We start from the raw sequence: 27,783 nt of genomic DNA on the forward strand, positions 1-27,783 counted from the left end.
ATTCAAGAGATTGTCATGGCAATGGCCTGGGTGTCTGCCATCCAGGGGGACCTATACCCTGGGGCATAGATGCCTTTGCCTCTCAAGATGTGTGTCCTGCCAAAAGCAGTTGCAGGATGGGTTGGTGTACATCTATATCAAAGGGAGTCTAGAAATCTCTGGGGCTGCCCCTCAGACTCTGCCTCCCCAGCTCTGCCTCTGTTCTGATTTCTCCCTTCTGCCCTTTGTTAAGGCATCTGGATACCCTAGGAGGATCCCTATTTCAGGGTTGCCAGATGGTGATGATAGGCAGTGCTGGGACTCATTCACTCTGGGGTGTGCCTCTGGCCATGGGGACCTGTCCTGACTGAGCAGCCTAACTGGTGCTGCTGGCCAGGGGCACAAACCATCATGGTGCATCTTGGTCTGGCTCCAGAGAGCTGAGACAGGAGTAGTAGGTCCTCACATGTAGCTTCCAGGGCAAATCCAGGCACATGTGCTTTGCACTGAGTGAAGACAGCCATTGCTGGGTGTTCCAGGTACCTTTTTCCCTGCTATAGTACTTCCTTGCCTGTTCTATCCCCCTGGAGTCAAAGCCTGGTGTCATACTGTTCTCACCAGCTGTTGTCCCTTCTGGTCAGGAATAAGATTCTAGAGACCTCTCCTTTTCCCCACTGGAAGAAGTCTTGTACCTTAAGTAATTTGCCAATGATTTAAAGTCATTGGTTTGAGTCCAGGGAGTATATTTTCTTATATTCAGGTAAAAAAAATGCTATAAACAAATAATGGTTAGTTTTTCAGTAGAAAATGTTATAAATGAATCGTGGTTAGTTTCCCAGGTGAGCCTACCACAGCCAGGTTGACATTACTACAATTGAAATGCTAAGCTTTTGCTATAAAAACTAATAAAAGACAATATTGTAGAATCAGATTTTATTTTTTTAAATGTATCTCTTAAAACATAAAACGCAGTTCATGAAATTCTTGACATTATTGGCCTTGCTCAAGAGCCTAGTCTCAAGGGTCAGAGGTAGGAAGTATTGTCTGCTGCCCAATTGGAAGGGAGGGGGGAAGGTAGAGTGGAGAGACCGCCGAACCTCCAAAGAGTAGAGGGTGTCATGGGTAGCAGAAACTAGCAGGGATAAGAAGTGGAAATGATCTGTCTTAAAACCTGGTTCTCCCACTTGCTACTTGTGTGGCTTTGAGTTAGTGCTTTAGCTTCCTTAATCTCATCATTTGTTAAACAGAGTTGATAGTACTGTTTCTGTAGTGTTTGCTGGGGGAATATTATATCATGTAATGCTTCTAGCAGAGTTCCCTGGTACGTGAAGCCAAGTAGCGAATAGCTTTGAGAGCTAAAAGACCAAAGTGTACCTCACCTGTAAAGCAGGCATGGTCTACTGTGCACAAAGTACTTAGCACAGTGTTCTGCACGTGTTGGCAAGTGGTAGCTGCTGTTAATGATATTATTATGTTACCTTCCTGGATTTCCCCAAGGAGTCTGATCCCCTTGTGCCATGCCTATACCTATAAGAGCCAAGATGCTATTTCCGTTTGATTTACTGAATGGTGGGGCAGGGTGGCCGGCTCAGAGCAGGGAGGTATTACATCCGGTCTCTAAGGATGTGAATCTACCACAGAAGTAATTGGGATGGAAGGAGGGTGGGAATGGGGAATGGGGAGTTCAGGGAGTGCTTTATCCAAGGGTTCCATGAAAGGTACAAACGGGAGAAGGGAAGGGAGGAATCCAAGGTGTAGTGTAGAGGAGGAGAGGTAAGTTCTATTTAGAAATCTACATTAAGGACACTGGGGAAGTTTACATGAACTATTGACTCTGTTTATACTCACATAAGATTTTCTCTACCAGTCAAACTGTCAGGTGAAATGCATCCTAACCAGTTGGGCTTCCCTGCCTGTTATGCTGAAATGTCATCTCAGAAGGCTTACTGCATGAGCTATGGAATATGGTGGGCAGAGCATATTCTCCAGGGACTGATCTGTCCCTTCTAAAAAGATCTATCTAACTTAGGCCCCTTCTCTTTTGTTTCATATAGGATGTAGTTTTTGTAGCTATCACTTTAACTCCTCTAAATGAGCCCTGTGTTAGGTCTTATTGTGACAGGACATGAACAATACCACTCATGCAGTGGAGCTCAGGTTGCAGGTCCCTGATCTGTGCACACCTGCTTGTGTGACCCAGTGCAAATGACTTAACCTTTCCGAGGTCCTATTTCATGTATAAATGGGAGGTGCAAAACTCCATAATCTCAAAATGTCTTTCCACCTCTAACATTCTACCTGCTTCTCTTCCACATAAGAAATGTTCCACTCCTAGCCGTTATTTTTTCTTCTTCTTCTGCGTGTTTTTGTCTCCCTTACAATAATAAAAGAAAGGCCAGAGGTTAGGCAAGCAACACAATTTAATACTAGGAGTATGGCAGTCAATTAGAATCATTTATGTTTTGAATCTCCTGAAAACTGATTAAAATCTTCCTTTGGTCATGAGGGTGAGTGGAGACCACAATAAATACTATCATTACTGCTTGGCCTCTATCACTGAAGGCTACGAGAAGTGGGGAGAGAAATATCGGTTTGTCCTGTCTTTCTGAAGTGCAGTGAAGACACATGCTTTTTTTGAAGCAAACCCCAGTCGTGTGCATGCTTTCTGAGTAGCTTCTCAGAGCCCCTTTATGACAATAGTGTGACTGAGCCACTACAGGGTGGGGTTTTAAGCATGAGGACTCTCTGACTAGGTCATGTGTCCCGAGACAAGGCCCTTTACATCTCTGAAAGTGTTGTGCGCATTGTCAAGGGCCTACCCAGTGCAAATTGGCCAAATCAATGAGCATGTCCCTTGAGACAATATACAATAGTGGTTAGAGAACCAGCCTTGGAAACCAGGCAGATCTAGGTTGAAATTCCAGCCTCTGTCTCCAAATAGCTGTGTAAGTTTAAACAAGTACCATAACCTCCCCAGCCCTTTCTTCTCCACTTGTAAATGGAATATAAAGTGTTCGTACTTCACAGGGTTGCTGTGACTATCCCATGAAATGAGGCAGCTAGGTAGCCTGGCCTTGTGCCTGGCACATGTAAGTGCTCAAAAAAAAAATTAGCTCTCATATATTATAGGCATGATTTCTGCTCCCTAAGGGACTGATAATCAAGTGGAAAGGGCCAAGCTAAATATCAATTAAAATCAGTAAGTGAAAAGTAACACAGATACTTAGAGAGGCCAAAATCAATGTGGGAGGGTATTACAGAGAAAATAGGAGTTGAATTATGTCTTGAAAAATTAGACCATGATAAAGAGTAGTAAAGGTACTTCAGGGAAGGATGAAGACCATCCATTCATTCTTTAAACAAGTATTTACTGAGAATTTACTATGTGTTAGACACTGCTCTAAGCACTGGAATGAGCAAGATACATTCTAGTAATAAGTCAAATGATAACTAAGTATGTCACGTACTTAGGCAGTAATAAATGCTGCAAGAAAGAGTAAAGTAAGGGAAACAAAAACCATGGCAGGAGGTGGGGCGCTCTTTTAGATACAGTAAGGAAGAGACTTTTGACCAGAACCTGAAGTGAGAGAGAAGCAGCGTGGTGCTTTCCAGGCAGAGAGATGAGCAAGTGCGAAAGTCCTGGATGAGACGGTATTTAGTGTGTCCAGAGAGCAGGAAGCAGGCCAAGGTGACTTGGGGAGGTGCTCGAGGGAGGAGGGGGATGGAAGCAGGTTGAAGAGGCAGCCAGCTGTCAGGTTCTGGATTTTATGCTAAGTATGATACGAAGCTCTGGGATATTTTAGAGCTGGGGAGTGACAAGATCTGACTTCTGTTTTTTAAAAATTTCACTCTGGCTGCTATAGAGAGCAAATTGTGTTGTGGCAGGGAAGGGGGAGGTACAGAGGGCTGGGAGTAAGGAGCTGATAACGATTGCCGTGGGTCCGAAGAGAGATGCGAGTAGAATGAATGACCTGGAGTGGAGAGGGGGTGGGAAGTGGTTGGATTCCTTATTGTTGAAGTACATCCCATAGAATTTGCTGATGGGTTGGATGGGGGCCCTTGACAACTGGGCCAATGGAAATGTCACGTAGGGAGACGGGAGGAACGAGGGAGGGGCAGGGTGGGGGGCAGGAGAGTCAGGCGTTTGTTTGTTCCTGATGGGCAGATGTTTTGAGAGTAGGGGTCGTGACATAAGCTTGGCAGAAGATCGGCAAACTGGGGTGTGGGAGCAGCTTTCAGAAGTGGATTGGAACCACATGGAAGACCTCCGATGGCAGGATCACTCTGGACTCCAACCAGTAGGCAGGCATAATGACATTTCACACCTCCGTACAGTAACGGCTGGCAGAGCCCTGTGTGTGTGTTTGGAGCCTCGCCAGGCCCTTCACGCACAGCGTTTCGATAATGCTCCTGCCAGCCCGGCGCGGTGCCCCTCTCATCGCCCCCACTGCCTAGACAAAGACACCGAGACAAAGGGGTTGAATGGCTCATCCGAAACCACCCATCTGGTGAGGACCGTGATGAGCGTCTGGCTGTCTCGTCTCCTAGACTGGGGGGCCGTTTGGGCTGCAGGGTCCCTCGGGAGAGCCGCCTAAAGTGCCACTCTGTGGCCACCAGCCCTGCAAGCATTGCCCAGGCAGCCTTTCTGAATGCACCGCTGGCTTAGAGGAATAATAGTCAGTGCCTCCAATTTCTACCAGTAATGATGGGGCTGCGTAGGAGCTTCCCCTTGGAATAGACCTTTCTTTCTTTCTTTTTTTTTTTCAAGCATTGATCCTGCCCCAGGGTGTTTTCCAGAACTTGCACTGCTCCCTAATTACCTAGTAATGCTGAGGGCTTATGAAAATGCTGTCATTTGTGTGAGAAGGGGAGGGAAGACTGAAAGAAGCAGAAGAAGAAAAAAAATTTAAAAAGATAGAAAATGCTGTTAAACCTGGCAGAACTCCAGGGTGGGTAATTACATTCTTTGGGGTGTGTTCTTGCCACACACACACACAGTCTGTGGAGTATTTTGGGAGCCTTCTGTATGAATTGTGCTAGAAAACATGAAAAGTATTATCATTATTATTTTTTTAAAACCTCTTAAAAAATGGGGCCTTTCGAAAGCCACAGAGGCACTCTCTCTCTGATTGCATTTTCGCCAATTTGTTAGCTGTCAGTGATCTGTTCTCAGATCATAAACTTGATGGTTTTTCTCCCCCTTGAATTGTTTTATACTAGAAGCCTAAAGTGTTCAAGCCGAAGAAACCTTGGTGCAACACCCACATTTTGCAGATGGAGACATGAGCCCAGGGAGGGAAGGGACCTGCGGATGCCACTGCCGCAGGTAACAGGGGGTAGAGGAGGGAACGGCCCCTCAGACCTGATTCCTGTCCCTTTTCTCCCTCACTCCAGTCCCTGCTGTCAGATGGAGTCACATGCGTCAAAGCCAGAAGGGTCTACAGCCATCACCTCATCGGATCTTGTCATTCTATAGAAGAGGAAACAGAGGCTCAGAGAGGAAATGAACTTGACCCCCAAATGAATATTAGGCAGATGTTTGGCCTCAGCCCCGGGCTCCCACTGGCACTCTGTGGCCCATGGGCCAAATCAAGCCGAGGGACACTATTCTTACCCCCCCTTCCCCATTGTCCTCACTTTGCAATGACGGTATACCTAATTTTAAAAAAAAAAAACCACAAAATCTATATTTTTACTTTTTCTTGGAAAAACATCTGAGTATCTGGCCACCCTGGGCTTACATTTCCTTATGGCAACAATCTGTAGCCGTACCTGCGGCCACCTTTGACAGGGGACAGACTTTCTAGTTCTCCATATCCTCACTACTCTCTCCCCAGCTCAGCTCACTTCATTCATTTCCCTCCTTGGCCCAAGGAAGCATTTGGATTTGAAATCCCTGCTCAACACCATTCTCCTTGGTTTGCAGCCAAAATAAGTAAATCTTAGACAATTTTGGCTACCTGGTAATAGGACTTAAAGTGTGCCAAAAATATGCGCTGGGATAGGTCATAATTAATCCGAGGAATAGGTGCCATACAGTCTCCGAGGCACAATTTGAACATTTTGGAGGATATTTCCCCTGTCCTGATAGCTGCCTGGAGTCCCTTTGCTAGACACTCATCCCTTTGGACCTTAGGGAACACCCGTCTTGTGGTAACCCACATTAAAATGTGAAAGGTATTGAAAGAAGAGAAATCTAGTCTTTCTTCCAGATGATATGATGGGAGGAAAGCTAGAAAAGGGGTCCTGGTGTCTTGTCCCTGGTGTGACAGTTGCTATGTCCCCTTAAGAAAGGTTTTCTGGTCTCTGTGCTATTTGAGTTTTGAGCCAGATAATTCTGTGTTGTAGGGTGGCCGTCCTGTGCATCCTGGGATGTTTAGCAGCACCCCTAGCTTCTACTCACGAGATTCCAGTAGCACTTCCCCAGTTGTGAGAACCAAAAATTCCTCTGGACACTGCTAAATATCCCCTGGGAGCTGCCAGTTGAGAACCGCTGTCTTACGCTAACCATCTAGCCACTCTGAGCCGTACTTCATCTGTAATGCAGGCTCTAATCTCTGCCCTTGTGAGGTTCTTGGGGGGATGAAAGAGATGATGGATGTACAAGTACTCCGTAAATCACAGTGTGTCACATGTCAATCATATAGACTGGCAGTCAAGTCTTCCAAGACTGATTTGGGCATGCCAAATGGAAGTGGAGACTTTAAGGAGAGAGAGCGCGATGCATCAGAATAGCTTATTTAGGGAAACGAAGCTGTTTGGTAAGTCCTTCTAACCTCTGAGGGTGAGGAAATGAGGAAATCACTTTCCACCAGTGGTCAGTTTTTCCTTTCTTATGCACATAGCTGCTATTGTAATTGTCACACTAAAAATACCTCGTGGTTTGCCATTGCCCTCCAGGAATTCTGTTCCAAATCCTGACCCCAACTTCCTCTAGGCTCCATGTTCCTCCACCTTCTCCTCCCGTTTGCACACATGGGTTCCAGCGCCCCCTGAGCGCAGGCGTTCTCCCCTGCCCACAGCCCTCGCTGCTCCTCTTTCCTCGGATTCTGCCTGTGAGCTCCTCATCCTTCCCAGACCAGCTCTTTTGAAGTCTTGCTGAATCCCTGCAGATGGTCACATGGTTGCTTCCTTCTCTGCTCCCCCGCTGCTGTGTTTACATCTCTCCTAGAGCACCTGTCACAGTCTGCTTCTGGTGACAGTGGTCTGGGTTCATCTGTCTTCCTTTTCTACCACATTCACCTGCATTGAGGCGGAGACCATGTCCGACTCTTTCCCAGCACCTGTCACCCTGTCACATATAGAATAGGTCCCCACAAACAGCGGAAGAGAATTTTGAAGAGAAATGGAATAAACAGTTGAACCTAATTGCAGTTTGACCTAGATGCCCAAGCTTGAAATATGTAGGTTCTATGTTTGTTTAATCAGTGAGGAACTATGTATTTAATAGGCCAAGGGAAGCTATTGACCGTACTTGAGCAGGGCAGTGACATAGAGCTATATTTTAGGAAGACCTGTTTGTCTGTATGATTTATAATGATCATAGAAAATGCATCTTTTTGACTCCTTTAAAAGTCCCCTCTCACCAAAGTATGAAAAACAATTCTTACCTATTATAGGTGGGCATTGAGGTTTTGCTAATTAGTCCATGTACAGGGCTTTGAGATCTTTCTCTGAAAGGTGATAGAGAAGTGTGAAGCCTTTAGCGACAGCCTAATTATTATTATTACCGGGCACAAAGCTCAGAGAACTTAAAAGATCCCCAGGTACCATTCAAAATAGTAAGAGACAAAAAATGCAACTGGAGAAATTATAAGATAGAATCATTAAATTACAAACTCTTAATGCTGCACAAACCTTAGGAGTGATCTTTCCTGATACTTTTCTCCCATCTTCCCAAGCTGATGCTTACACTACCTCTAGAATGTCTCTGCCCAGTGCTTACTTCTATTAGCGACTGAGGGTTAAGAGCCCGGGCCCTACGATAGAGTTTCCTGTGTTTAAACACCAATCTTCCATGTTAGCATGAAAACATGGGTAAATTTTTAGTCCTCAGTTTCTTTATCCATAAATCGGGCATGAGGTTACCTTAGCTTCAAAAATTACTTGAGCTAATTAATTAATATATGTGAAAGTACACAGGAAATCACAAAGCACCTGACCTCTAAGTAGTTCCTAGTTTAGGGGCTCCATTGAACATGGTCAGATATTTCTTGCAAATCCCAGCCCTCGTAGCTGTGGTACAAGTGTGTGTGTGACATGCAATCTTAGTGAGGGGGAGTGAAGAGTCTCTAGATAAAATGGCCTGTTCAAGTGGCAAAGCAAACTCAGTTTCAAAGTCTAGTCTTTCTCTTTCCAATGGAGGAAAAGGTAGACTTTTCTTTTCCTGGATTATTCTTTGCTCGGTAGGAGTTTTGTCGTTTTGTCCAGGGCAGTCGTTCACTGGCAAAGGCCAGAGCACTCAAGTTTGTGGGTTGGACAGTACATCTTAGTAGGTCTGTCTTTATCACTTAATCCCAGGAGCCTTGTTTTTTTTTCCACCTGTAAAATAGGACTCATGATTGCTTTGCAGGGTTGGTGTGAGGATAGAAGGAGATAACACTGTGAAGTTGCCTTATAAACTGTAAAGTGCTCTGTGGTTGTTAGCGACTGCTGCTTTGCAACCCACACACTTTCCCTGAGCACAGTTGTTCTCTCTCCAGGTTATTCCAGCAGAAGGCCTGGTTCAGGAGAGTCTATGGAGTTCCTGCTTACACTAGACATGACCAGCATCCAGAGAGAACTGAAAGAAGCCCGAGTCCTCTCACTAGAAATCTTGCAAAATGACTCATGTAATTGCTCTGTGTAAGTATCCTAAGTCTTTATTGTACACCCACACGATTCTGATGCTATAGACTCCTGTGGAATGCAGGGGAGGGGAAGGGGATTTTTAAATGCCCAGGCTGTGAATGAGACCACCAATTCCACTGGTACAGGTGGACTGAGACTGGCAAATAGCCGCTGGTGGTCAGGACACCTGCCAGTCATTCCAGATCCTCCATTGTCTGTCTTTATCTATTATTCCTCCCGTTAGCAGGAAAGAAAGCTTTTTTTTTTTTTCCTTTAAATTTCCTAGGAGGGATTTCTAGGGTCTTCCCCTCAGGAATTAGTTGTAGGAATAATTGGGCCAGTGGAGTGCTGGAGATATATGCAGCGCAGCCTTGCGCTCCTAGAAAAAGTGACCTAGATCAAGCAGCCGATGGATTGAGGACTACTGTGGGGACCCCCTGCCACCTACTGACTTCCAGCTGATCCCACATTCCCAGCGTTGCCTTAGGCCCTGGGGTGGGGGAGGGGGCAGGGAGAGCCGGGGAGGGCGGGGGAGGGTGGAGGGGACTGTGGGGTCGCCCCCTTTGAGGCCCCAGCGCCACGCGTCACCCCCCTTCCCACGAGCCCACCCACCCCTCTGCACGCTCAGCCAGGAGGATGAGGTGAGGGCGCGAGGCGGGCGGGGGCAGGTAGGGGCGGCCGGCTGTGGAACTCCGAGCTGGCTCCGTGGGTATCAGCGCCGAGCTCGCTGCTGCCTGTGCGAGTGTGAGGGGGAGAGCGACAGCGACAGCGCAAGGGAGGGAGAGAGAGGCAGGCTGCGCGAGGGAGAGGGGGAGCCAGCGCTCCAGCTAGCATGAGCACGGGCTTCTCCTCCCGTGCCCAGTTAATCTGGCTGTCAGTTGGTGTTAACGCTGCAGTTTAAGTGTTCGGATTCCAAGGGAAACAAGACAAACCTCACAGAAGGAAGGAAGGAAGCAAGCAAGGAAGGAAGGAACTGCAGGAGGAAAAGAACGGGCAGAACAGCGAGAGAGGAATACAGGGAAGGGGGGGAAACACCAAATCTATGATTGGACCTGGGCTTCTTTTTCGCCAATGCAAAAAGGAATATGCAGCACATTTTTGCCTTCTTCTGCACCGGTTTCCTAGGCGCGGTAGTAGGTGCCAATTTCCCCAACAATATCCAGATCGGTGAGTGAGGGGGCAGCCTGGGGAGGGACTTTCTGGGTCTGGCCGGGGGATTTTTGGGGTGGGGGCAGTGGGCTTGTGTTCCCCCTCCCCAGTACTGACTGTTGTGCTTGCTCTCTAAAGCTATGCTGCGGTGATGGGAGGGAGACTTGGGCTGCCAGCCAGGGGAGGGGGCTTCTCCTGTTCCCACGAGGGGCAGAGGGGAAGTGTTCACACACACGCGCGCACACACACACACATACCCCACTCCCACTCCAGGCATGAGCATGTGAAATGGAGGAACCACAGCTTTGGAGGAAAAAAAAATCAGGCTGTAGCATGGAAAAGGGTGGCGGGTGTTTAAAGAGTTAACTGTATGGCTTGGGAGATGGTGCTGGGTTTCATTTATTTATATAAGTATGCATGGCGCGTGTATTTATGTGTGTGGCTATATATTCAATATGCACACATATATATATTTAATGGAGGGAGGCAGTGCTTTCTTAACTGGGGGAGGGGAAAGAGACCCTCTAGAAGAAGGAGTGAAGGGTGCTGGGTGTATTGCAGCCCCTGAGATAATGCCAGAAGGGCCCCCACTCCAGAACGGGCAGGCGGGCTCTCTCTCCTGCCCTGGGCTCCCCGGCTGCCTTCTTTTTGCTGTCTGCCATGCTGGGCTGGTGGTCCTCACTCCCTCTCTCCTGGAACTTCCTAGCCTGCCTTTTCTGTATCCCTTCAGTTGCCCACTCCTCTTGGATTTCCTGTCCACAGAGGTTGTCCAGCTTCTACACACACACAAACACACACGTACACACGCTCCTTTCTCCTCCTGTTGGCTGTCCGCCGTCCTCATCCCTGGGCTCCATCCCCTCAACTTGGAGGCAGGTTGCAACATGCTGCATGCCTTTTCCTTTCCCCTTCTGGGTCGCTGTGTTTCTAAAAGGCCCCCCGCCACCCTTCCTGTGTTTATGGGGAAGCTGACAGATATCACTACTCTTAATAATAATAATGGGGGAGAGGAAAACTAACAGAAGCAAAGGCACCAATAACAAAGCGTGACCACGAGGGCTTGGGGCTTCCGTGTAACCAGCCTCTCAGGGCTGTTTGCGCCCCAGAATCAAGCGTGCTGCTTTGCTTTGCTTGGAGGTGTCTTGGCTGGTTTGGTTTCCGTGCCCCACCCCCTGCCCCTCCAGGGAGATAGCTTCACTAGGGAAAGTTCCCATTGCTGGTAGTTTGTGTTCTTTGTGTGTGTGTGTGGTTTCTTTTTTTGGGGGGAGGGGCTGTGTTAGAGTTGGTATTTTATCGAGCACACATGTGCTGCAGTACCCATCTCTTTTGGCCTCTCCAGCTAGCTGGCTGGGAGGGGGGTTGGAGCAGCCTTGGAGTAACTTGCTTTGTTTCCTGACACCTGTTAAGCTACATTCTGAATTGTGTATGTATATGTGTGCTAGTGCCTCGCAAGCAAAACTTCCTGTCTTCAAGGAAGACACTTCCCTTGCAGCCCAGCCTGTAGCCTTCTACCTCCCCACCTCCTACTTCTTCTCTTTCATTCATTGCAGAGGGGGAGGAGGGGGCAGGGAAGCATTTGGGGTGTGGTCATCTGGGGTGGGGGGAGACACGCATCAGAATCAAGAATGACTTTTTTTTGTTTGTTTTTACTCTTTAAAGTGGGGGCACATGTGCATGTGGATGTCACTCTCTCTTATGTGTGACACTGTTTACGTTTGCACTTATTTGTTGCCTAGCCTTTGCTGATTGGGAATGCTTGTCCGGTGTACTTGTGTGCATTGTCATTGGGATAGGTGCATGGGGATGTTTTGCTGCGTACGTGTGTACACTGTGTGTGCTTGTGTTTCTCTGTAGATGTTTTAAAATCACATTTAGCCCTAACTTGCTTGTTCAATTGATAAAACCAAGGCTACTGTTTTCAAATAAGAGGTTGAGACATCAAATTGTAGAACAAATGGTGAAAATATCACTGCCATCGGTAGTACTTGATTCTACTTGTATGGTCTCTAACAAAAGCCCTGCCATCCCTTTATTAGTTCTTAAAAACAAACACATACCCACCATATAAAAAGTACATTATGTTGGAACTGCAATTCCTGTTGAATCTGAGATAAACTTCAGTGTAAACATTCATTATAGTTCAGTCTCTAGAAATAGCTGATTTTAATTCACAGAAATGCACTTTAATTCATTCACATGTCCACGGTAAATACAAGGGTAAGCCATGTACCCTTGTTTCTTGGAACAGGAGCTCCAGCAGGCACCTTTGCTGTGCTTTTTATAATGCTAGAATAGAATGTTTGTATTCTCTTGACATTTTTAAGAGCCCACATCTTTGAAGCACAAGGTTCTACCATGCAAACACACAATGGTAATCCCTTATGTAACAAGTCATTCCTAGGTAGCTAGGATCATGTGCGGTGAAAGAAGCAGCAAAACATTGTTTGCTGAAAATCAAGAGTTTTCAGAAGAAATGAATAATAAACCTTAGAGGTGATGCAATGGTTAAATTGCATGCAGGTCTTGCCAGGGCAAAGACCACGAGTGTCCAGGCAAACGGTTATGGTTATAGTGCTAGAGAAGCCCACAGGGCACTGGAGCTAGATTTCAATCACTCTGCAACGCTGATTAGCACCTACTTCCTGTAAGGCTCTGTAGTGAGAAATGGGGCTGATACAAATTAAACACAGGGAGGGTTTATGTATGTGCAAGAGCAAAGCCCTCCCGGGTGATTTGCCCAAAGGGGGAAGAAGAGAAATGCCCCATGTCTCCTGTTTTCTCTGACCTTAGCTGAATTGAGGGGCACACAATCAAATGTTTGAGCAGAGTGATAGATGTTAGAGGCCCTTGTCACATAAAAGCTCATCTGTAGAAGTCTAAGCCTCAGCATTCCATTGGGTCTATTTGAACTGTCATCTCCACTACTAAAGGCTACAACTAGTGAGTCTGGCATGGGGAGAAGAAAAGGGCTCCTCTGGGGTGGGCTGATGAGGAACTCGAGCCTGTCTCTAGCCCATACCATGTTGCATTCTCTTTCCTCCTAGGGGGATTATTTCCAAACCAGCAGTCACAGGAACATGCCGCTTTTAGATTTGCTTTGTCGCAACTCACAGAGCCCCCGAAGCTGCTCCCCCAGATTGATATTGTGAACATCAGTGACAGCTTTGAGATGACCTATAGATGTAAGTAGTTGCTTCTATTTCTGAGCTTTCTTTCTGTGCTGGACCAATGAAAGGAGGGCCTGTGGGTAGGTGGTGGTGTTGCAAAAATGACTTTAGTTGCCATTAGTCTTCATAAGAGAAAGCCCTCCAAGAAAAATTTCCAGAGCCATCTGAGTGATTCCAGCAGTTGGCATTTTAGCCCCTGCAATACTTCATGGAATGGGTTTGCTTTTTCACTGTCAGCTAACTTTAAATGCCAACAGATGGGTACTTGGGTTGACTGCATCTCCTCTACCTCACAGAGGTTTTTCTGGTTCAGCTGAGAGAGTTTCACACTTTGGAAACTTCTGAGAGATGTAGAATTAAAGGTTCTGGCGTTATGAGAATGTGGTTTAAAATGCTGAAGTTGTTTCTTGTCCACAAGTTAAAAGGAGAAAAATATCTTTGTAGCTTGATAAAAAAAGGATAGCTAAGAAGTTGTGTACATCTGGTTTCCCATTTGGGGGAAGTGACCAATAATTACTTAAAACTTGATGCTTTGATTATTTTTAAAATGGCTTGAAGTGATTGACTGCTTAAGACAGAGTTTGTAGGATCGCCTTTGAGCAGAAAGCAGAACAAAGATGACCTCAAGAAGAAGAAGGGCTAGATAAATCTCAGGTATCTGAATTGAATGCATTATAAAATGTGGGCAACAAACATCATTCTGAGTTTTTCTGGCAACAAGGACTGCAAAGAAAGCCCGTATGGCTGCATGAATGCCATTTTATGACAGATGACAGAATAAAAATTAATCAGCAGAGACATTTTCCCTTCAGGGATTAAACTCAAGTAAAAATTTATGGCATGGAGGTGTGAGCTGAATGTGCAAGAACAATTTGAGACCAGAAACTGAAGTAAATTGGCACCATAGGCTTGTGTATAACTACTGACGTGGTGACTTCTGCTGAGCTGTGGATGGTCGAAGGCACAGACCGTATTTCCATCATCTTTCCCACATTTGCACGTGGTGGGCTCTCACCAATTCGAGCTGAGCATGCTTTGAATTCTCAAAGTGAGAAGTCAGAATTCTTCCCATCCCTAAGACCACTCATCATGTTGATATCAATTTCAAGAATTATAATTATACCAGATTTCATTTATTGGGAACTTACTGTGCATCAGGAATTATGATAAGTACTTTATAGACATTTATAGTAACATTCATTATCATTTATTAAAGATTGACATGGCTCATGCAATGCACTAATTGCTTTTCATGTGTTAGCTCATTTAATCTTTATAGGAGCCTTGCAGAGTAGTATACATTATCTTCCTTTCAGAGATGAGGAAACTGAGGCCACGATAGGCTATGTAACTTGTCCAAGGTCACCCAGTAAGTCAATGGTGGTCTCCTGACCCCCAAGGTTCATGTTGCTGGACTCTGTGGTAGATATACTTATCCTTATGGTAACTTCATCAACTATAGTGAGATGACCCAAGGAATGAAAGGGAATATTCAAGGTCTTGTCATTCAGGGACCTGATAAAGCACCTAAGAAGAAAAACTTATAACGTTTCAAACTATAGCTGTGATTTTGCCCATGAGTGGCCCGTTGAATAAATAAAGTAGCAATTCTGCATTTTGGTAATGCTGAGGTTGAAAATCTTGTCCACTGTGTTAGTCACTACCCTTAAAAAAGAGCTGAAGCTTAATTGTTGAACTATAGTTCTATGAAACCATCTCCTCGGGAAGCTTGAATAATATTGAGTAGATATTTAACTATCAGAGAACCTCCAATTTCTTTTGATATGGCTTAGAGTAGGGTCTCGCAGGGGGATTTGGGTGTGGGCATCAGTGCAACTATAAACCACATGAGATAAAGCATAATATTTTGTGTGCATATGCATGTGCTAAATTATTTCCTGGGGAGAGGCTCCATGGCTTTTGTCATACTCCATAGCTTTTGTCATACTCTCAAAGGGGCCCATTATTCAAGAAGAATTACTCGCTTAGAGAATCAAGAAGAATAAATGGCTGGCATGTGTATTCACTCCGCTCCTACTGCTGAGAACTGCCTACAGCAGAGTTTGGTGGAAAGAGATGTTAACTGCTCTGCTAGTGTCAAGATGTTGACTGGCAGGACAAGATAATAAAAGACAAAAATAGGAGGAAATGTTCTAAAGCAAAAGGTGGTGCTTCTCTGTATTGTTATCTTAACAACCTAAGACCTGATCTCTAATGGAGTTGTTAGCTATTTATTGGGGAGGGAGTGATATGGTACAGGCAATGTTGTCCATTTTGGTCAATGGGCCTAGAGTGGATGGATCTGGGTTCTTGAATGTGATGCCTGCCATATACTAGTAAACAGGTGTTCATGAATCCCTGCCTTGTTCATTTGGTTATTCTCTAAATGTTTCTTCCAAGCCTATAAATTGAAATGGACATTGGAAATGCAGAGATGACAAAACAGCAGTGGGGGACATTGTTTTGAGAAGCAATATATTTTGAAGCAATATATATTGAGAAGCAATGTATTTTGTGCTTAGATCTTTCATTTCTTCTCTTTAGCTCCAAGATCAGTGGGTACTGGGCAATTTGTGTGGAAATGGTGGCCTGCCTGAAAGAGTCTCTGCTAACTTTCATGTGAGGCTACAGAACCCTTTGGGGCTATGTTCACTGTAGTCCGTTGGTCTGGGAAAACTTTACATCTGTGGCAGCTTGAATTGAATAAAAATGTCAAAGCAAGCAGAGCAATTTGGGGCAGAATGGGTTAATTTATCATATACAGAAAACCAAGAAAAGCATCTTATTATGATTTAATTTAATGTGCTCTTTTTGAAATCTGGACTGGTAGTCACCTTACATTAACTGCCCTAGTCAGTCATATCCCCAGGAAATGACCATGATTTTTGCTGTCGCTTGATTTTTTTTTTTTCCTGCACATTTTGCTATTCATTATCCCTCCACCAGAGGGTGGAGAAGGGAAGAGACAGGAAGTTTAACAACAGTTCCTGCTGGGCATGTTTGCAACAGGGGATTAAAAAGAAAGGGTGGTGGTTCTAGGGTAGGAACACAGGAAGATGGAAGAGGAGTATTACTAATACCACTGGCCAAGGTGAGAGTTTGGTGTCTTCTTTGCTTTCAATCTTGCTTGCTTTTTTTTTTTTTTTGTCAGCCATCATTCAAGGGTAAAGTCATTGAATCAGCAACCTATATGCCTTGGGATCTCCTCTGAACACTGTTTCAAGCATACAGGGGCATGGGTCGGGGACAGGAAGGGGCCTGTCCTTAGAGAAGGTATTTACCAACCAGCTTATCTTGGTGCCTTTGTGGTAAGTGTAAAGAAAGGAATGAATGAAATTCTGATTGGGGTTCCTAGTAGATGTCTGAGTAGCATTGCTACAACTTAATTCTTACCTTTTCATTCATTCATCCATTCATTCAGCAAATGCATTCCGAATGCCTACTTCATGCCAAGCAATGTGCCAGATGCTAGTTATATAAGAGACAACGAAGAAGACACAGCTTCATTCCTTCTGGGTTCAACCCAGAGTGTCTCAAACTTCAGTGCACATAAAATTCACTCAAGGTGCTTGTTTAAAGCAAGACTCAGGGACAAACTCTCTACTTCCTGAATCAGAATATTCAAGAGCAAGCCCTGGGGGGAATTTTATAGTAGTTAATATGGGGCTTACACTTTGAAAAACTCTTTAATCTAAAAAGTCTTCCATTCCTTTAGTAAGCATTTTTAAGCCCTTAACCAAACCCAGGCATGATGTTAAGTACTAGAAATGCAGACAAAAGTATTATAAGATGCATTCCCTGCCCTGGAGTACTTTATCTCTAGTGAAGCAAGACTGTCCTGTAAAGAGAAAATTAAAATGTAATGTTGTAAGTGCTATAGCAGCAATTTGTACAGTGTTACAAATGCCTTGAGGAGTGGGATTGGCTTCTCAGAGGGTGGCGGTTGAATTGAGTCTTCAGAATTAGGAGCAGTTTTCCAGGGGGACAAGGTGAGGGGGCAGGAGAGGGGAAGAGGCAGGCACTTTCCAGGCAGAGGGAGTGGCATGTGCAAAGGCAAAGAGGACGTTTACCTTGTTGTTCCCCTGCTTTGACCTCCAGTGGCATTCCATGGCAGTCTTCTCACTTGGCACTTATCAAGTGCTGCAGAAGGGCTCACCAAATAGCCATCCAGAAGCAAGTGCTGGCACAGAGATGGTCTTTGGGGGCCACATACTGTTTAAGAATCATGGAATTTGACATGGAAAGTTGTGTATCTTGTGTCTCTTAAAATTTTAAAAGATCTGGGAACACTGGGTTCCAGGTCTATGTAGCTTCAATTTGCCGTGATGAAACAGGAATTACCCCATCTCGACAGGCTCTTTCCCAAGGGGCCGTTTCTCTTATTTTCTTTACTTGCTGGCTCTTACAAGCATTGAATATGCAAGCCTTGATTGACTTGTCCTGCGATGTTGCCTGTGTTGTATCTTTACAGGTTAGCTCTACTACCACAATATGAACTGCTGTCCATCAAGACTATGTAGATACATAGTTTAGTGTTGAGAAGACCTGGGTATGCTTCTAACACAAATAAACAATTGTCTCTAGGAGTTAGGAAATCATACAACATAAAGATGCTGAGAGCCTCAGTGATGATTGGTAGAAAGTACATCCTTGATTACTTCCTTAATTCTCCCCCTATTGCGGACCTACTTGGGAAGCTCAGGTAGTCTTACAAGACTTTAGACACTGGCAACAGACAGATTACCTTTTAGCTCTAACCTGAGCATGGCTCATCATTTTCAGAGTTGCAAACTAATAGTTTGCATGGAATGCTTTTCCAAATTTGATATACAAATAAAGATTTCTGGCTTCTTTGAAGAAACTTAGGACCTTAAGCAACCCTGGCCCCACATTCCTGCTCAGCTGCTATTATCTAGAGCTGATAAGTACTGCCCTCTTTTAAGTATAAGCGTGAGAGAGCTATTGTGTCGTCTTCATGTTATGTAACAAATTAAAAAAAACCTAAGCCAATTTTGGGGCCTCCAGAACTCAATGAGCTTTCTCTTTTTGAAGATTTATGACTATATGGACACAAAGAAGTGAAACAGCAATGAAAGAGCTCAGCAGTAGGAGTGCCACAGTGATTTAAGAATAAGAGTCAAGACTTCCAAGGCAGAAGCTATGGCTGTGGATAATGAAAACTTCTTGGGGGAGATGGAACTTTAGCAGGCATTAAAGTATGGAGCAAATTTTAATGGTGGAGTGAGAGGAGGGCATTTGGGTGGGCAAAGTCATAGTATTCCTCCTCCCTTCCCCCAACCACTACCGCATATGCATGTTTTCACATAGTGCAGAGTTCAGATTTGCCACCTGCACCCACACGATGCTCTGGGTTCAATGCCAGATGTCTACCATTTTCTGGTTAGCATTGCAATCCAATCTGATTTGGCTCTCCCAGCTCCACCTGCGCCTTCATTTTGAGACATGCAGGTGTCAACATCTGTCTGTGGTTGACCCTTGGTTTGTATATTATAATATTGATAATCATCAGTTTTTCTGTACAGAAAAGTATTTGTAAACATTTCTTCCTCTGACTAGTTTGAAGACCTCGGCTGGGATGAGTGAGATTCCTGCTCTTCTCTGAGATGCTCAGGATAAAGTAGTCATATAGGACACTGGAAAAACTGATGCAATTCATTTATTTTGTTCATTCATTCATCCAAAGCACTTTTATTATTGCTTTCTATGGGGACATATGTACCATTACTGCCCGCTTCCCTACCCTTGCAGACAGCACTCATTGACTACAGAATTCTTTCCCACCGAGTCTGCACATGGCCTCAAATTCCCTCTCACCATAGCATTCTAAGCAGCTACCACAAATTGGTCAGAGTTGATGCAAGAGATGAAATCTATTTGCCATTACAAGGCATTGCACTAGAAATTGAGGACAATAAAAATGCATTAGACATTGATTCTCCCCTTAAGGGGCTTAGGTTCTTATAGAGGAAATAAGCATGAACAAAAAAAGCTGTGATATGAGACTCTCTCTCTCTCTCTCTCTCTCTCTCTCACACACACACACACACACACACACACACATACACACACACATTCAGAGGAGGAAAGGAAAACTTCTAGTTGGAGGAATCTAGGTTTCATAAAACAAGGACATTTGAGTTGATTTTGTAAAGGCAAGTAGAACATAGATTGGAAAATAATGCAATATACATATATATATATTTGTATACACACATCATTTTTGATGTAGTAAGAAGCACACTAAATTGGGATTTAAAGACATGCATTCAAACATTGGACTATGGTCTTGAATCATTCAGGTGAGGCTATGAAGAAGCATCTCCCTCTCATGCTTACTTATAAAATGAAGCTCATGATCTCTGAGAATCCTTCTAGGGCTTTATTTCTACAATGAGGACATATGGAAAATGCCATGGATAGACAATTCAAAAAGTTTTCTAGTCTTTGGCTGGGGGAAAGGTCCCTAAACCAACTGAGAACCTAAGGAAAGCTCTAGATTTCCCGCCCCCTGCATTGCTCATGCAGGCCACATTTTGTATGCAAATGCAGAAGCATTATGCCTACTGTGGGGCTCAGGTGCACTCATTCAATATTCAGCAAATATTTATGGAGTGCTTACTCTTGTGTACAACACAGAAAGCAGCCCCCTGTGCTCATGGAGCTTACCGGCTAAGAAGGGATGCAGCTATTACTCAAATAATCTCACAAATGAGCATATCATTATAAGTTGAGATGAATGATCTGAAAGAAAGGACCATGATTCTATGAAAGCATATTACAAAGGAACAAGTTCTAGGCAGGAGGATGAACAGGTGTTTAGACTGAGAACTAAAGGCTTTGGTGATATGATGTTAGGAATAGGAGGAATATTTAAGACTCTTCCTGGCAGAGGCCTGGCCAAGCCTTGTAGGCCTTGTTATGGATTTTGATCTTTAGCCCAAGAGCTGTGGGAAACCCACTGAAGGCTTTTAAGCAGAGAAGTGCCAGGTTTAGATTTCTGTTTTCTCACTTGGAATCAGATGCTTGAGAGTACTTTGCCAAATTCATACTCCCTGGAGACTTTTGGCTTGTGTAGCAATGGCCTTTGTTCCTTTACTCCCATCACCAATTTGGGATGGAGTCTGGCAGATGGGCAGAGGGATGGCGACAGATGCTGGCAGGGAAGGGAAGCTCACGACTGGTGGAGGGGTGAGTTGCAGCCGTGTGTGGCTCTGTGCGTGCCTGTGGGTGTTCGTGGAGATTGGAGGCTGATCCAGCACAAGGCCTGGAGGCCCGGTGAGCCTGTGTAGAGGCAGGAATCATCCCGACTCCCCACTTAATCTCATCAACAGGAAAGCCACACGCTACCCTGAGGCTCGGCCAGTCTCTGGTCAACTCAGACAACTCAGTGGTCCTCAAATTCACGCTGCCCTTTCCTCCACTTGCACCCTCAAACTACTACTCCTATACCCCCCTGTTGAAATTCTGTCCTTCTGGTCAGTCCTAGCTCTTACTGAAGCTTCTTTGTTGAGCCTTCCTTGCTTTCTCATGTTCACATCCTCCTCTCTCCCTTGGCCCTTTGTACCCTGCCCATGGCAACTGTCACACTTAGCCCTGCCTTGAGCTTTAGTCCCCTGAACTCTTTTGTCTTATCTCCCCAACTGGACTAAAGGATATGAGGCCAGTGGCCTTGTTTTCTTCAGCTTCCCAACACAGTCTTCACAACAGGATAGTGTTCGGTGGTGCTAAATGAATGAATGAATGAATGAGTGAATGAATGAATGAATGGTGTATACCATATAATAGTAGCGGCAGTCATGAAAATAGGCCTGAATCACAGCTGTTTACAACAAAGCTTTGATAGTGTGAGTCTGGAGAGTCCCATCAGGCTGCACTGTAAATTTCTATGGATGGTTTTTACTGTGTAGCTGGCAAGTTATAGGGGTGAAAACCAGGTGTAAGTCAAATTGAAAGCTCATTCCAGCTCCTGCCGGACTGTCGTCATGAAAGGTCCTAAATACGGTCTAAGTTTCCATTTTCTAAATAAAAGATTTCTGGTCCAAGGCCTGGCTTTTCCATGGCTTGTGCAAGTCAACTTTTTTGGGGGGGCCTCAGTTTCTTTCAAAAGGAGGTAGTAGTAATAATATTGACCATACATGGTTATTATGGGAAGGACCAAATGATAGTAGGTTTAGAACCAACTTTCCTCTCAATAAAATGCCATGAGGTAGGCACTTTCAGTCTCCCCTTTCCACAGAGGAGGACACAGCTTTCAGAGGGAGCAGAGGTTTGTGTGTTTCTGGTTTAATCCCTAGACATTATGATCTGGGTAGACTTTCCTCCTTCCAGTGGCTGCCATATTTGCTGCCCCCTTGTGGGACCCAGGGCCCCTGCTGGGGGGTCCTCCTCCCCTTGCATTGGCACCTGTGGCTTTGGTCACACCGCCCTCTGCTCTTTCACAAAGCCTGGGGTGCCCTGTGCCAGCTGCCTTCATGGGGTATACAGGGCACAAGTTTACTGGAAATCTCTTTTCACTCCTGACCACTCTTGTGACTTCGGTGTGCCCCAGCCTGCTGGCCAGAGAGTGCAGGGAAGCCTGAGGCCACGGGAGATCCAGGTCTCAGAGAACGCAGGCAAAATTGGGGTAATAAGGCAGTTGGAGGCCAATGAAATTGACAGCCCACAGTTAGGTCAGTCTCAGTGAGTTCATTATCTAGAACTTCTAGGATGGAAATGTCCTTTTTGAGGATGGCCTTTATTTTGTCTACGAAAGTGATATGTGTATTATAGAAAGCCATGGGAACACAGACAGCAAACACAATAAAATTTGTGTTAATTGTAGTACCAAGAATAAACTTTACATCTTTTTTGCTGAACTCATCAATTTAAAATGTTAATAGATTTATTTTGCCATCTTATAACATGATTTTTTTACCTAGTATAACATTTACATTATTTTTACTCTTACATGTTCATTTTTAATGCCTTTCTGAAAGTCCCCCATTGTATATATGTACCCTGATTTATTTAAGCTACCTCCTTTTATTGAATATCTCATTTATTTCCAATTATTTTTTTCTTAAAAATAATGATGTGATGATTATCCCAATAAAATTTTAATCATCTGTGTATATTTTTTCTGATTTTAAGAGCATCATAGATCAATAGGACAATTTCCAATGATATTTAACAGAATGATTCGTTTACGTACGATTTGAAATAACTTGTTCAATGCCAGTTCTGACATTAACTTGCTGTATGACTTTGAGAAGTCTTTGTATCCAGTTTAGTTTCTAGAGGTATAATATGGGGTAGGTAATACCTGATTTTCAGGGTTATTAGAACAGAAAAATGCCATTGCTTACATTAAAGAGTTTTGAAATATCTGAAGTGCTAGGCAAATGCAGGGTAATATAATTAACCAAGCTTCTTATATATTAACATAAATGCACATAAGTATTACACAATGTGACTAATTAATCTTTAGTGTTTTCCTATGAAGGTGGTCATTATCTATGAATTAGTCTCTTTTGTGTATGGGGAAAATTAAAATCTTAAGGCTAAGTTTATCCTAAGTTTAATTATGTAGAAACACTAAGTTTGGAAGAATTTCTTTTTGCTCATGATTCAGTCCACAGGAATGGACTAACTATGTGGATCACAGAGTTCCTTTGGATTAACAAATCATTGTTTATAGGAAGAAGAGAGCAACCCCATTTAGGTGGTGAGCAGTGAGGACTCTTTGGTGGCAAGTGATAAAAACCCAACTAAACGGATAGTTTTGACTTCAGGTATGGCTGGATCCTAGAACTTGAATGATGTCAGTAGGACTGAGACATACCCTCCAGATCATTAGACTTAGCTTTTGTTTAGATTGGCTTTACTCTTAGGCATATGTGTGCCGCACACCAGGTTCCAGCAGTGCCAGCCTTCATCTGCCCAGCTCGAAGTCCAGTGGAAAGGGAATTTCTCTTTGTTCATCAAGGCCACAAAAGTCCTGGGCTTGAAGTCATTTTATGAAACTCGGCACATATACTCATTTCTGAATATGACACAGTGGCCAGGACATTGCAGTCTTTTGGCTGGCCTGGGCCTTGTCAAATGATCATTCTTAGAGCTTGGGGTGGTGAGAAGGACCAGATGATTGTTGATTTAAACTAGCCTGCCCAAACTATATGGACATGGGGGAGGGGTAATTCCCCCCCCCAAAGGAAATCAGGATGTATTACCAAAAGAATGGAGATTGGATGCTCAATAGGCACTATATATATATATATACACACACACATATACACATGGCATATATATACACACATATACATATATATGTGTGTGTGTATTTCTCTCTCTGTGTGTGTGTGTGTGTGTGTGTGTGTGTATTCCCCCCATTGCACATCTCTTCAGAAGAGAAAATTCAAAGAAGCTGAAGCTGGACCAATGTAGACCAAGACTCAACATGCTGAAGCCATAGACTACACCAATAAGAAAAGAACATAAAAGGAACTCTGGTGGGTAAGGCAAGATCAGAGGTCAGGGAAGACAGTAGGTTTAAAATTCAATCTTATGAGTTAGTTAGTGCTGTGAAGGGTCTTTGGTAATCTCTGCCCTGCTAGGAGCAAACCTGTGTTCATGGAACAGTTTTGGGAAGTTCTGTCCACCCACATAGGTGTGACAAGGAGTGGTCCCTTCAGTCCACTCTGATAATGTGTTGGAGCTGGCAGCCCTAAGATATCTGGTGATCTTGAGGCACCTGTACTCTCACCCAGTGACCAAGACATTTCCTGCTCTACTCAAACACTGAAGCTATTGTGCACAAAGTCTTTAACAGTCCCAGTTGGAAACTTGGCTGCAAATCTGATGAGCCCACACCACCAGATGGTAGGTTCTTCTAATTGGTTCTATCCCCTGTAGTTTTTGGCAGGAATGAAACATTCCCTATGCCTCAAGAGGGGGGGACAGGGAGAGCTAGGATCAAATGAAGGAGGGTTTAACCTCTCTTAAACCGGCACAGACCATAAGTTGGCTCCTGTTGAAGGATAACAGGGTGGTATGGTCCTTTTATATTAGATCGTGGACTTACAGTGGACTGAAATCCTGAAACTAACACTTATGAGACACAGGTCTGTAATGGCTGAACAGTGGTCTAGCTAAAAAGGTTAGCTGATCTATAGGGAGACATTCATTTATTCAATCACTGATATTTGTGGAGCATCATGGCAGATTTGGTTACTACTTGGCAATTATTCGTATCTCTCCCAATTATTCATATCTCTCTCAATATGAAGAGCATACCTACCTGCTCCATTAATGTTACCTTTGGTCACGTGACTTGCTTTGGCAACTTAGACATTAGTAGACATGTTTCAAGCAGAGGCCATGAGAAGAACATGCCCCAGAGAGGTGGCTGGCCCATAAGGAAGAGAAATACACTAAGGAGAGATGCCCCAGCCAACCCAAAACCCACACACTAAAGTCTGAAGCAGAGCTGTCCCAGCTGACCTGCAGACTTGTGAGCACTACAGTAAATGCTCATTGTTGTATACCACTGAAATTGGTATATTTTGTAGCAGGTTTATTTTGCAACAATAACTAACTCATAGAAGCAACCACTTCTGTGTTCCACACTTTGCTAGGCCCTGAAGCAACACTGGAGAATGACAGATGTGGTCCTGGTCTCCATGGAGCATATATTCTAATTAGGAAGACAGGCAGTAAATACATTTCCGAATGAAAAAAATAGAGATCATTACTAGGGTCATAAAGAAAATAGGATGTGGTGATACAATCAATATGGTAGAGAAGACAGCCTAGATTAGGTATTCAGGATACTTTAGATTAAGTGTTCAAGGAAGGTCTCTCTATGAAGAGGACTTTTGAACTCAGTCATAAAAGTTTGAAAAGAACCAGATGGGAGTAAGATCCCCTGTGGAATGTGAAAAACTAGCACTAAGGGAAAATTGGATTGAGAATCTTGGTCTAGGCAGAAGAGAATGAGGTGCTCTGTAAAAAAATTCCCTGCAAACTAGGCCACTCAGTTGTCTTGGGGCAGATGCTAGCTGCTCTCCACCATGTCATATGTGCAAGTCAAGGGCTGGCGAAGATGTACTCGCGTCTGAGGCTCGATGGTGCCAGGCATTGGAAGCCACTAAGCATAGCAAGGCAGAGAGGATGCAGTATGCTAGGGAAGTCCTAACAGAGGTGATGGAATTGGCTATACTTCTTGTCTTGGCTCCAGAATATTCAAGAGTTGTTGCTTATTAGGATGGCAGAAAGTGTGTGTGTGTGTGTGTGTGTGTGTGTGTGTGTGTGTGTGTGTGTGTTCATACATATATTCATTCTTTCACATAGGATGAAAATGAACTAGATGGCTTCTAGATCCCTTTCCAAGTGTGTGATTATAAAAAGGATTCTGAGATTTAAATTATGTGTGAAGGAAATGTTAAATCGAAGAACTTCATCTCAGCTCTGTGCCAAACCCCGTTTGTTAATTGCGGTGGTTAATTAGAAAAGAGTCTCTCTTGAGCAAGCAGGCTAAGCTCCAGCATCCCTAACCTATCTGGCTAAGGTGCTCCATAGCACCTAAGACGAGGGAGGTGCCACAGCTACAAGGGAGGGCAGAGAACACCTAATGCAAGCCCTCCATTTGATCTTCACTCCGGACACCGAAAAGCAGGAGTGTGGGGGGATGGGAAGTCCATAAGGGTCTACATGGATTCTGGAATCCAGGTAGTTTATTAGCTTTGGTAAAATAACTTACACTGCCCTTACCAGCTCTTCTTCTTTACTCCATGATCACTCTAAATACTTTAAAATATGGCTCTACTCTGACATAATGAGCCAGTTCTTCTAGGGTTAGGGATGAGTTTCTCATCGGCAAATGCAGCTGTCTTTACGTCTTTGTTTCTTGTAGCCTAAGCCCTATGAGGGTCTTCACATCCCTCCTCAAGAACCCTAAGCTTTGTGGAGCTATGTTCTCCTCAAACTCCACTTTTGGGACCCTTTCTGTCTCCCTATGCTCCCTTTTTCCCTCCCCAATGTCTCCCCTGTCCCTAAGATTCTGGCCTATCCATTCTGAGTTTAACATATCAGAAACAGAACTTGACATTTTTCTTGCCAAATTCATTGCTCTTCCCTCACTTTGCTTCTGTTGAATCATTCAGGCTCAAAATACGAATGTCTTGTTTGACTCCTCAGATTCTGTCAACTTCTCCATATAACAAATGTGATATGTTGATTTCACCACCACTGTGATTCTTGAATCTATCCCCATTTTTGACTTTTTTCACTGGATTGTGGCTTCAGGCTTCTGACTAGTCCCCATGATATAATCCACTTGTCTCACAGCTGGAAGATCAATTTATTGAAGACTATTTCTAATTATGAAACTTTCCTGTCTCAAATAAATAAATAAAAATCATCAGTGGCTCCCCATCTTATTTCAAGTTCAGACTCAGCCAAGAATATGAGTCTCTCAGAAAATATGGTCTCAGTTGGCCACCTCTTGAGACTTATCAAACACTGTACACTCTACGTTCTAGCCAAACTCCCACTGTTGTCACAAACAAGCCTCCCAACTTCTTACTGCTTTGTTGAAGCTACTGCTTCCACCTGGAATACTCCTTACCGCCAAGTGGTAATACTTCATTCATTCATTCAGCCCGCTAGTGTCTACTAGACCCTGGGGATACAACAAACAGAAAACAAAGCCAACAAGGTCCCTGCACTCTTGGGGTCTGCATTCTGGGGAACAAATGCACGAATGATTTCAAACACTTGATAAATGATGCACACATAGCCGAATAGAGTTAAGGGGCAGGAAGTAAGCTGGAGAGCTACTTTAGAGGGATGGTCATGGCAGGCTTCTCTAAAGAGGTGATCTTTTAACTGAGCCTTGTTATGACCCATAGAACTTTTTGCAGTGATGAGAGACATTCTGTATCCGGGCTGTCTAGCATGGCAGCCAGTGGCCACGTAGGTCTGTTGCACATTTGAAGTCTGGCCAGTATGGCTGAAGAACTAAATCTTTAATGTTATTTAACTTCTATCAGTTTGAATTTAAATAATCACATGTGGCTAGTGGCCATATTAAGCAGCACAGATCTAGACTCTAGAATTTTCCGGACAAAAAGAACAGAAAGCAAAAAGGTCTTAAAGCGACCTTTTGTATATATACTTTTAGTTGGTCAATTAATTTCTTTCTATTTTTTTAGTAGAGACGGGGTCTCGCTCAGGCTGGTTTCGAACTCCCGACCTTGAGCAATCCGCCCGCCTCGGCCTCCCAGAGTGCTAGGATTACAGGCGTGAGCCACCGCGCCCGTAAAAAACATTTTTAATAAACACAGCCTGGGGGTTTCAGCCTGCGGTCCGCAGATTGGCCATGGTTCTGACTATGTTCTAGGCTAGATCAGGGGGACTTCTGGGCAGTTTAGATCTTCCCCATGCATCTTTATTTAGGGATTGAGGGTCAAGGAGCAGCAGCTACAAAAAGACCTGCTCTTCTCATGGAGGGGCTCAGAGGGACACAAGAGGCTAAGCCTTATCATGCAAATATATTTATAGCCTCAGCTTGCATCATGTCTTCTAATATTTCATGGGCTCAAGCAAAACATGTATCTAAACCTAATACTCAATATGTCAAGACCCAGACATAGTTGGGTAA

At 44.2% G+C, this 27,783-nt stretch overlaps 1 protein-coding gene across 3 annotated transcripts in view; it reads left to right on the forward strand.

Annotated features, from left to right (window-relative positions):
• The first annotated feature begins 9,566 nt into the window (after positions 1-9,566).
• Positions 9,567-27,783, forward strand: part of GRIA1 (glutamate ionotropic receptor AMPA type subunit 1) — a 287,126-nt gene continuing 268,909 nt past the window's right edge. For 2 of the 3 annotated variants that reach the window (XM_012752752.2, XM_012752761.2), the window contains exons 1-2: positions 9,567-9,975; positions 13,002-13,139. In XM_012752752.2, the coding sequence (XP_012608206.1) occupies positions 9,894-9,975; positions 13,002-13,139 (220 nt within the window). In that variant the 5' untranslated portion in view covers positions 9,567-9,893. The remainder of the gene's footprint in view (positions 9,976-13,001; positions 13,140-27,783) is intronic. The other variant, XM_075996242.1, reaches the window with a different exon arrangement.

The sequence above is a fragment of the Microcebus murinus genome, chromosome 21 (assembly GCF_040939455.1).
Source record: "Microcebus murinus isolate Inina chromosome 21, M.murinus_Inina_mat1.0, whole genome shotgun sequence".
Classification (NCBI taxonomy): Eukaryota; Metazoa; Chordata; class Mammalia; order Primates; family Cheirogaleidae; genus Microcebus; species Microcebus murinus.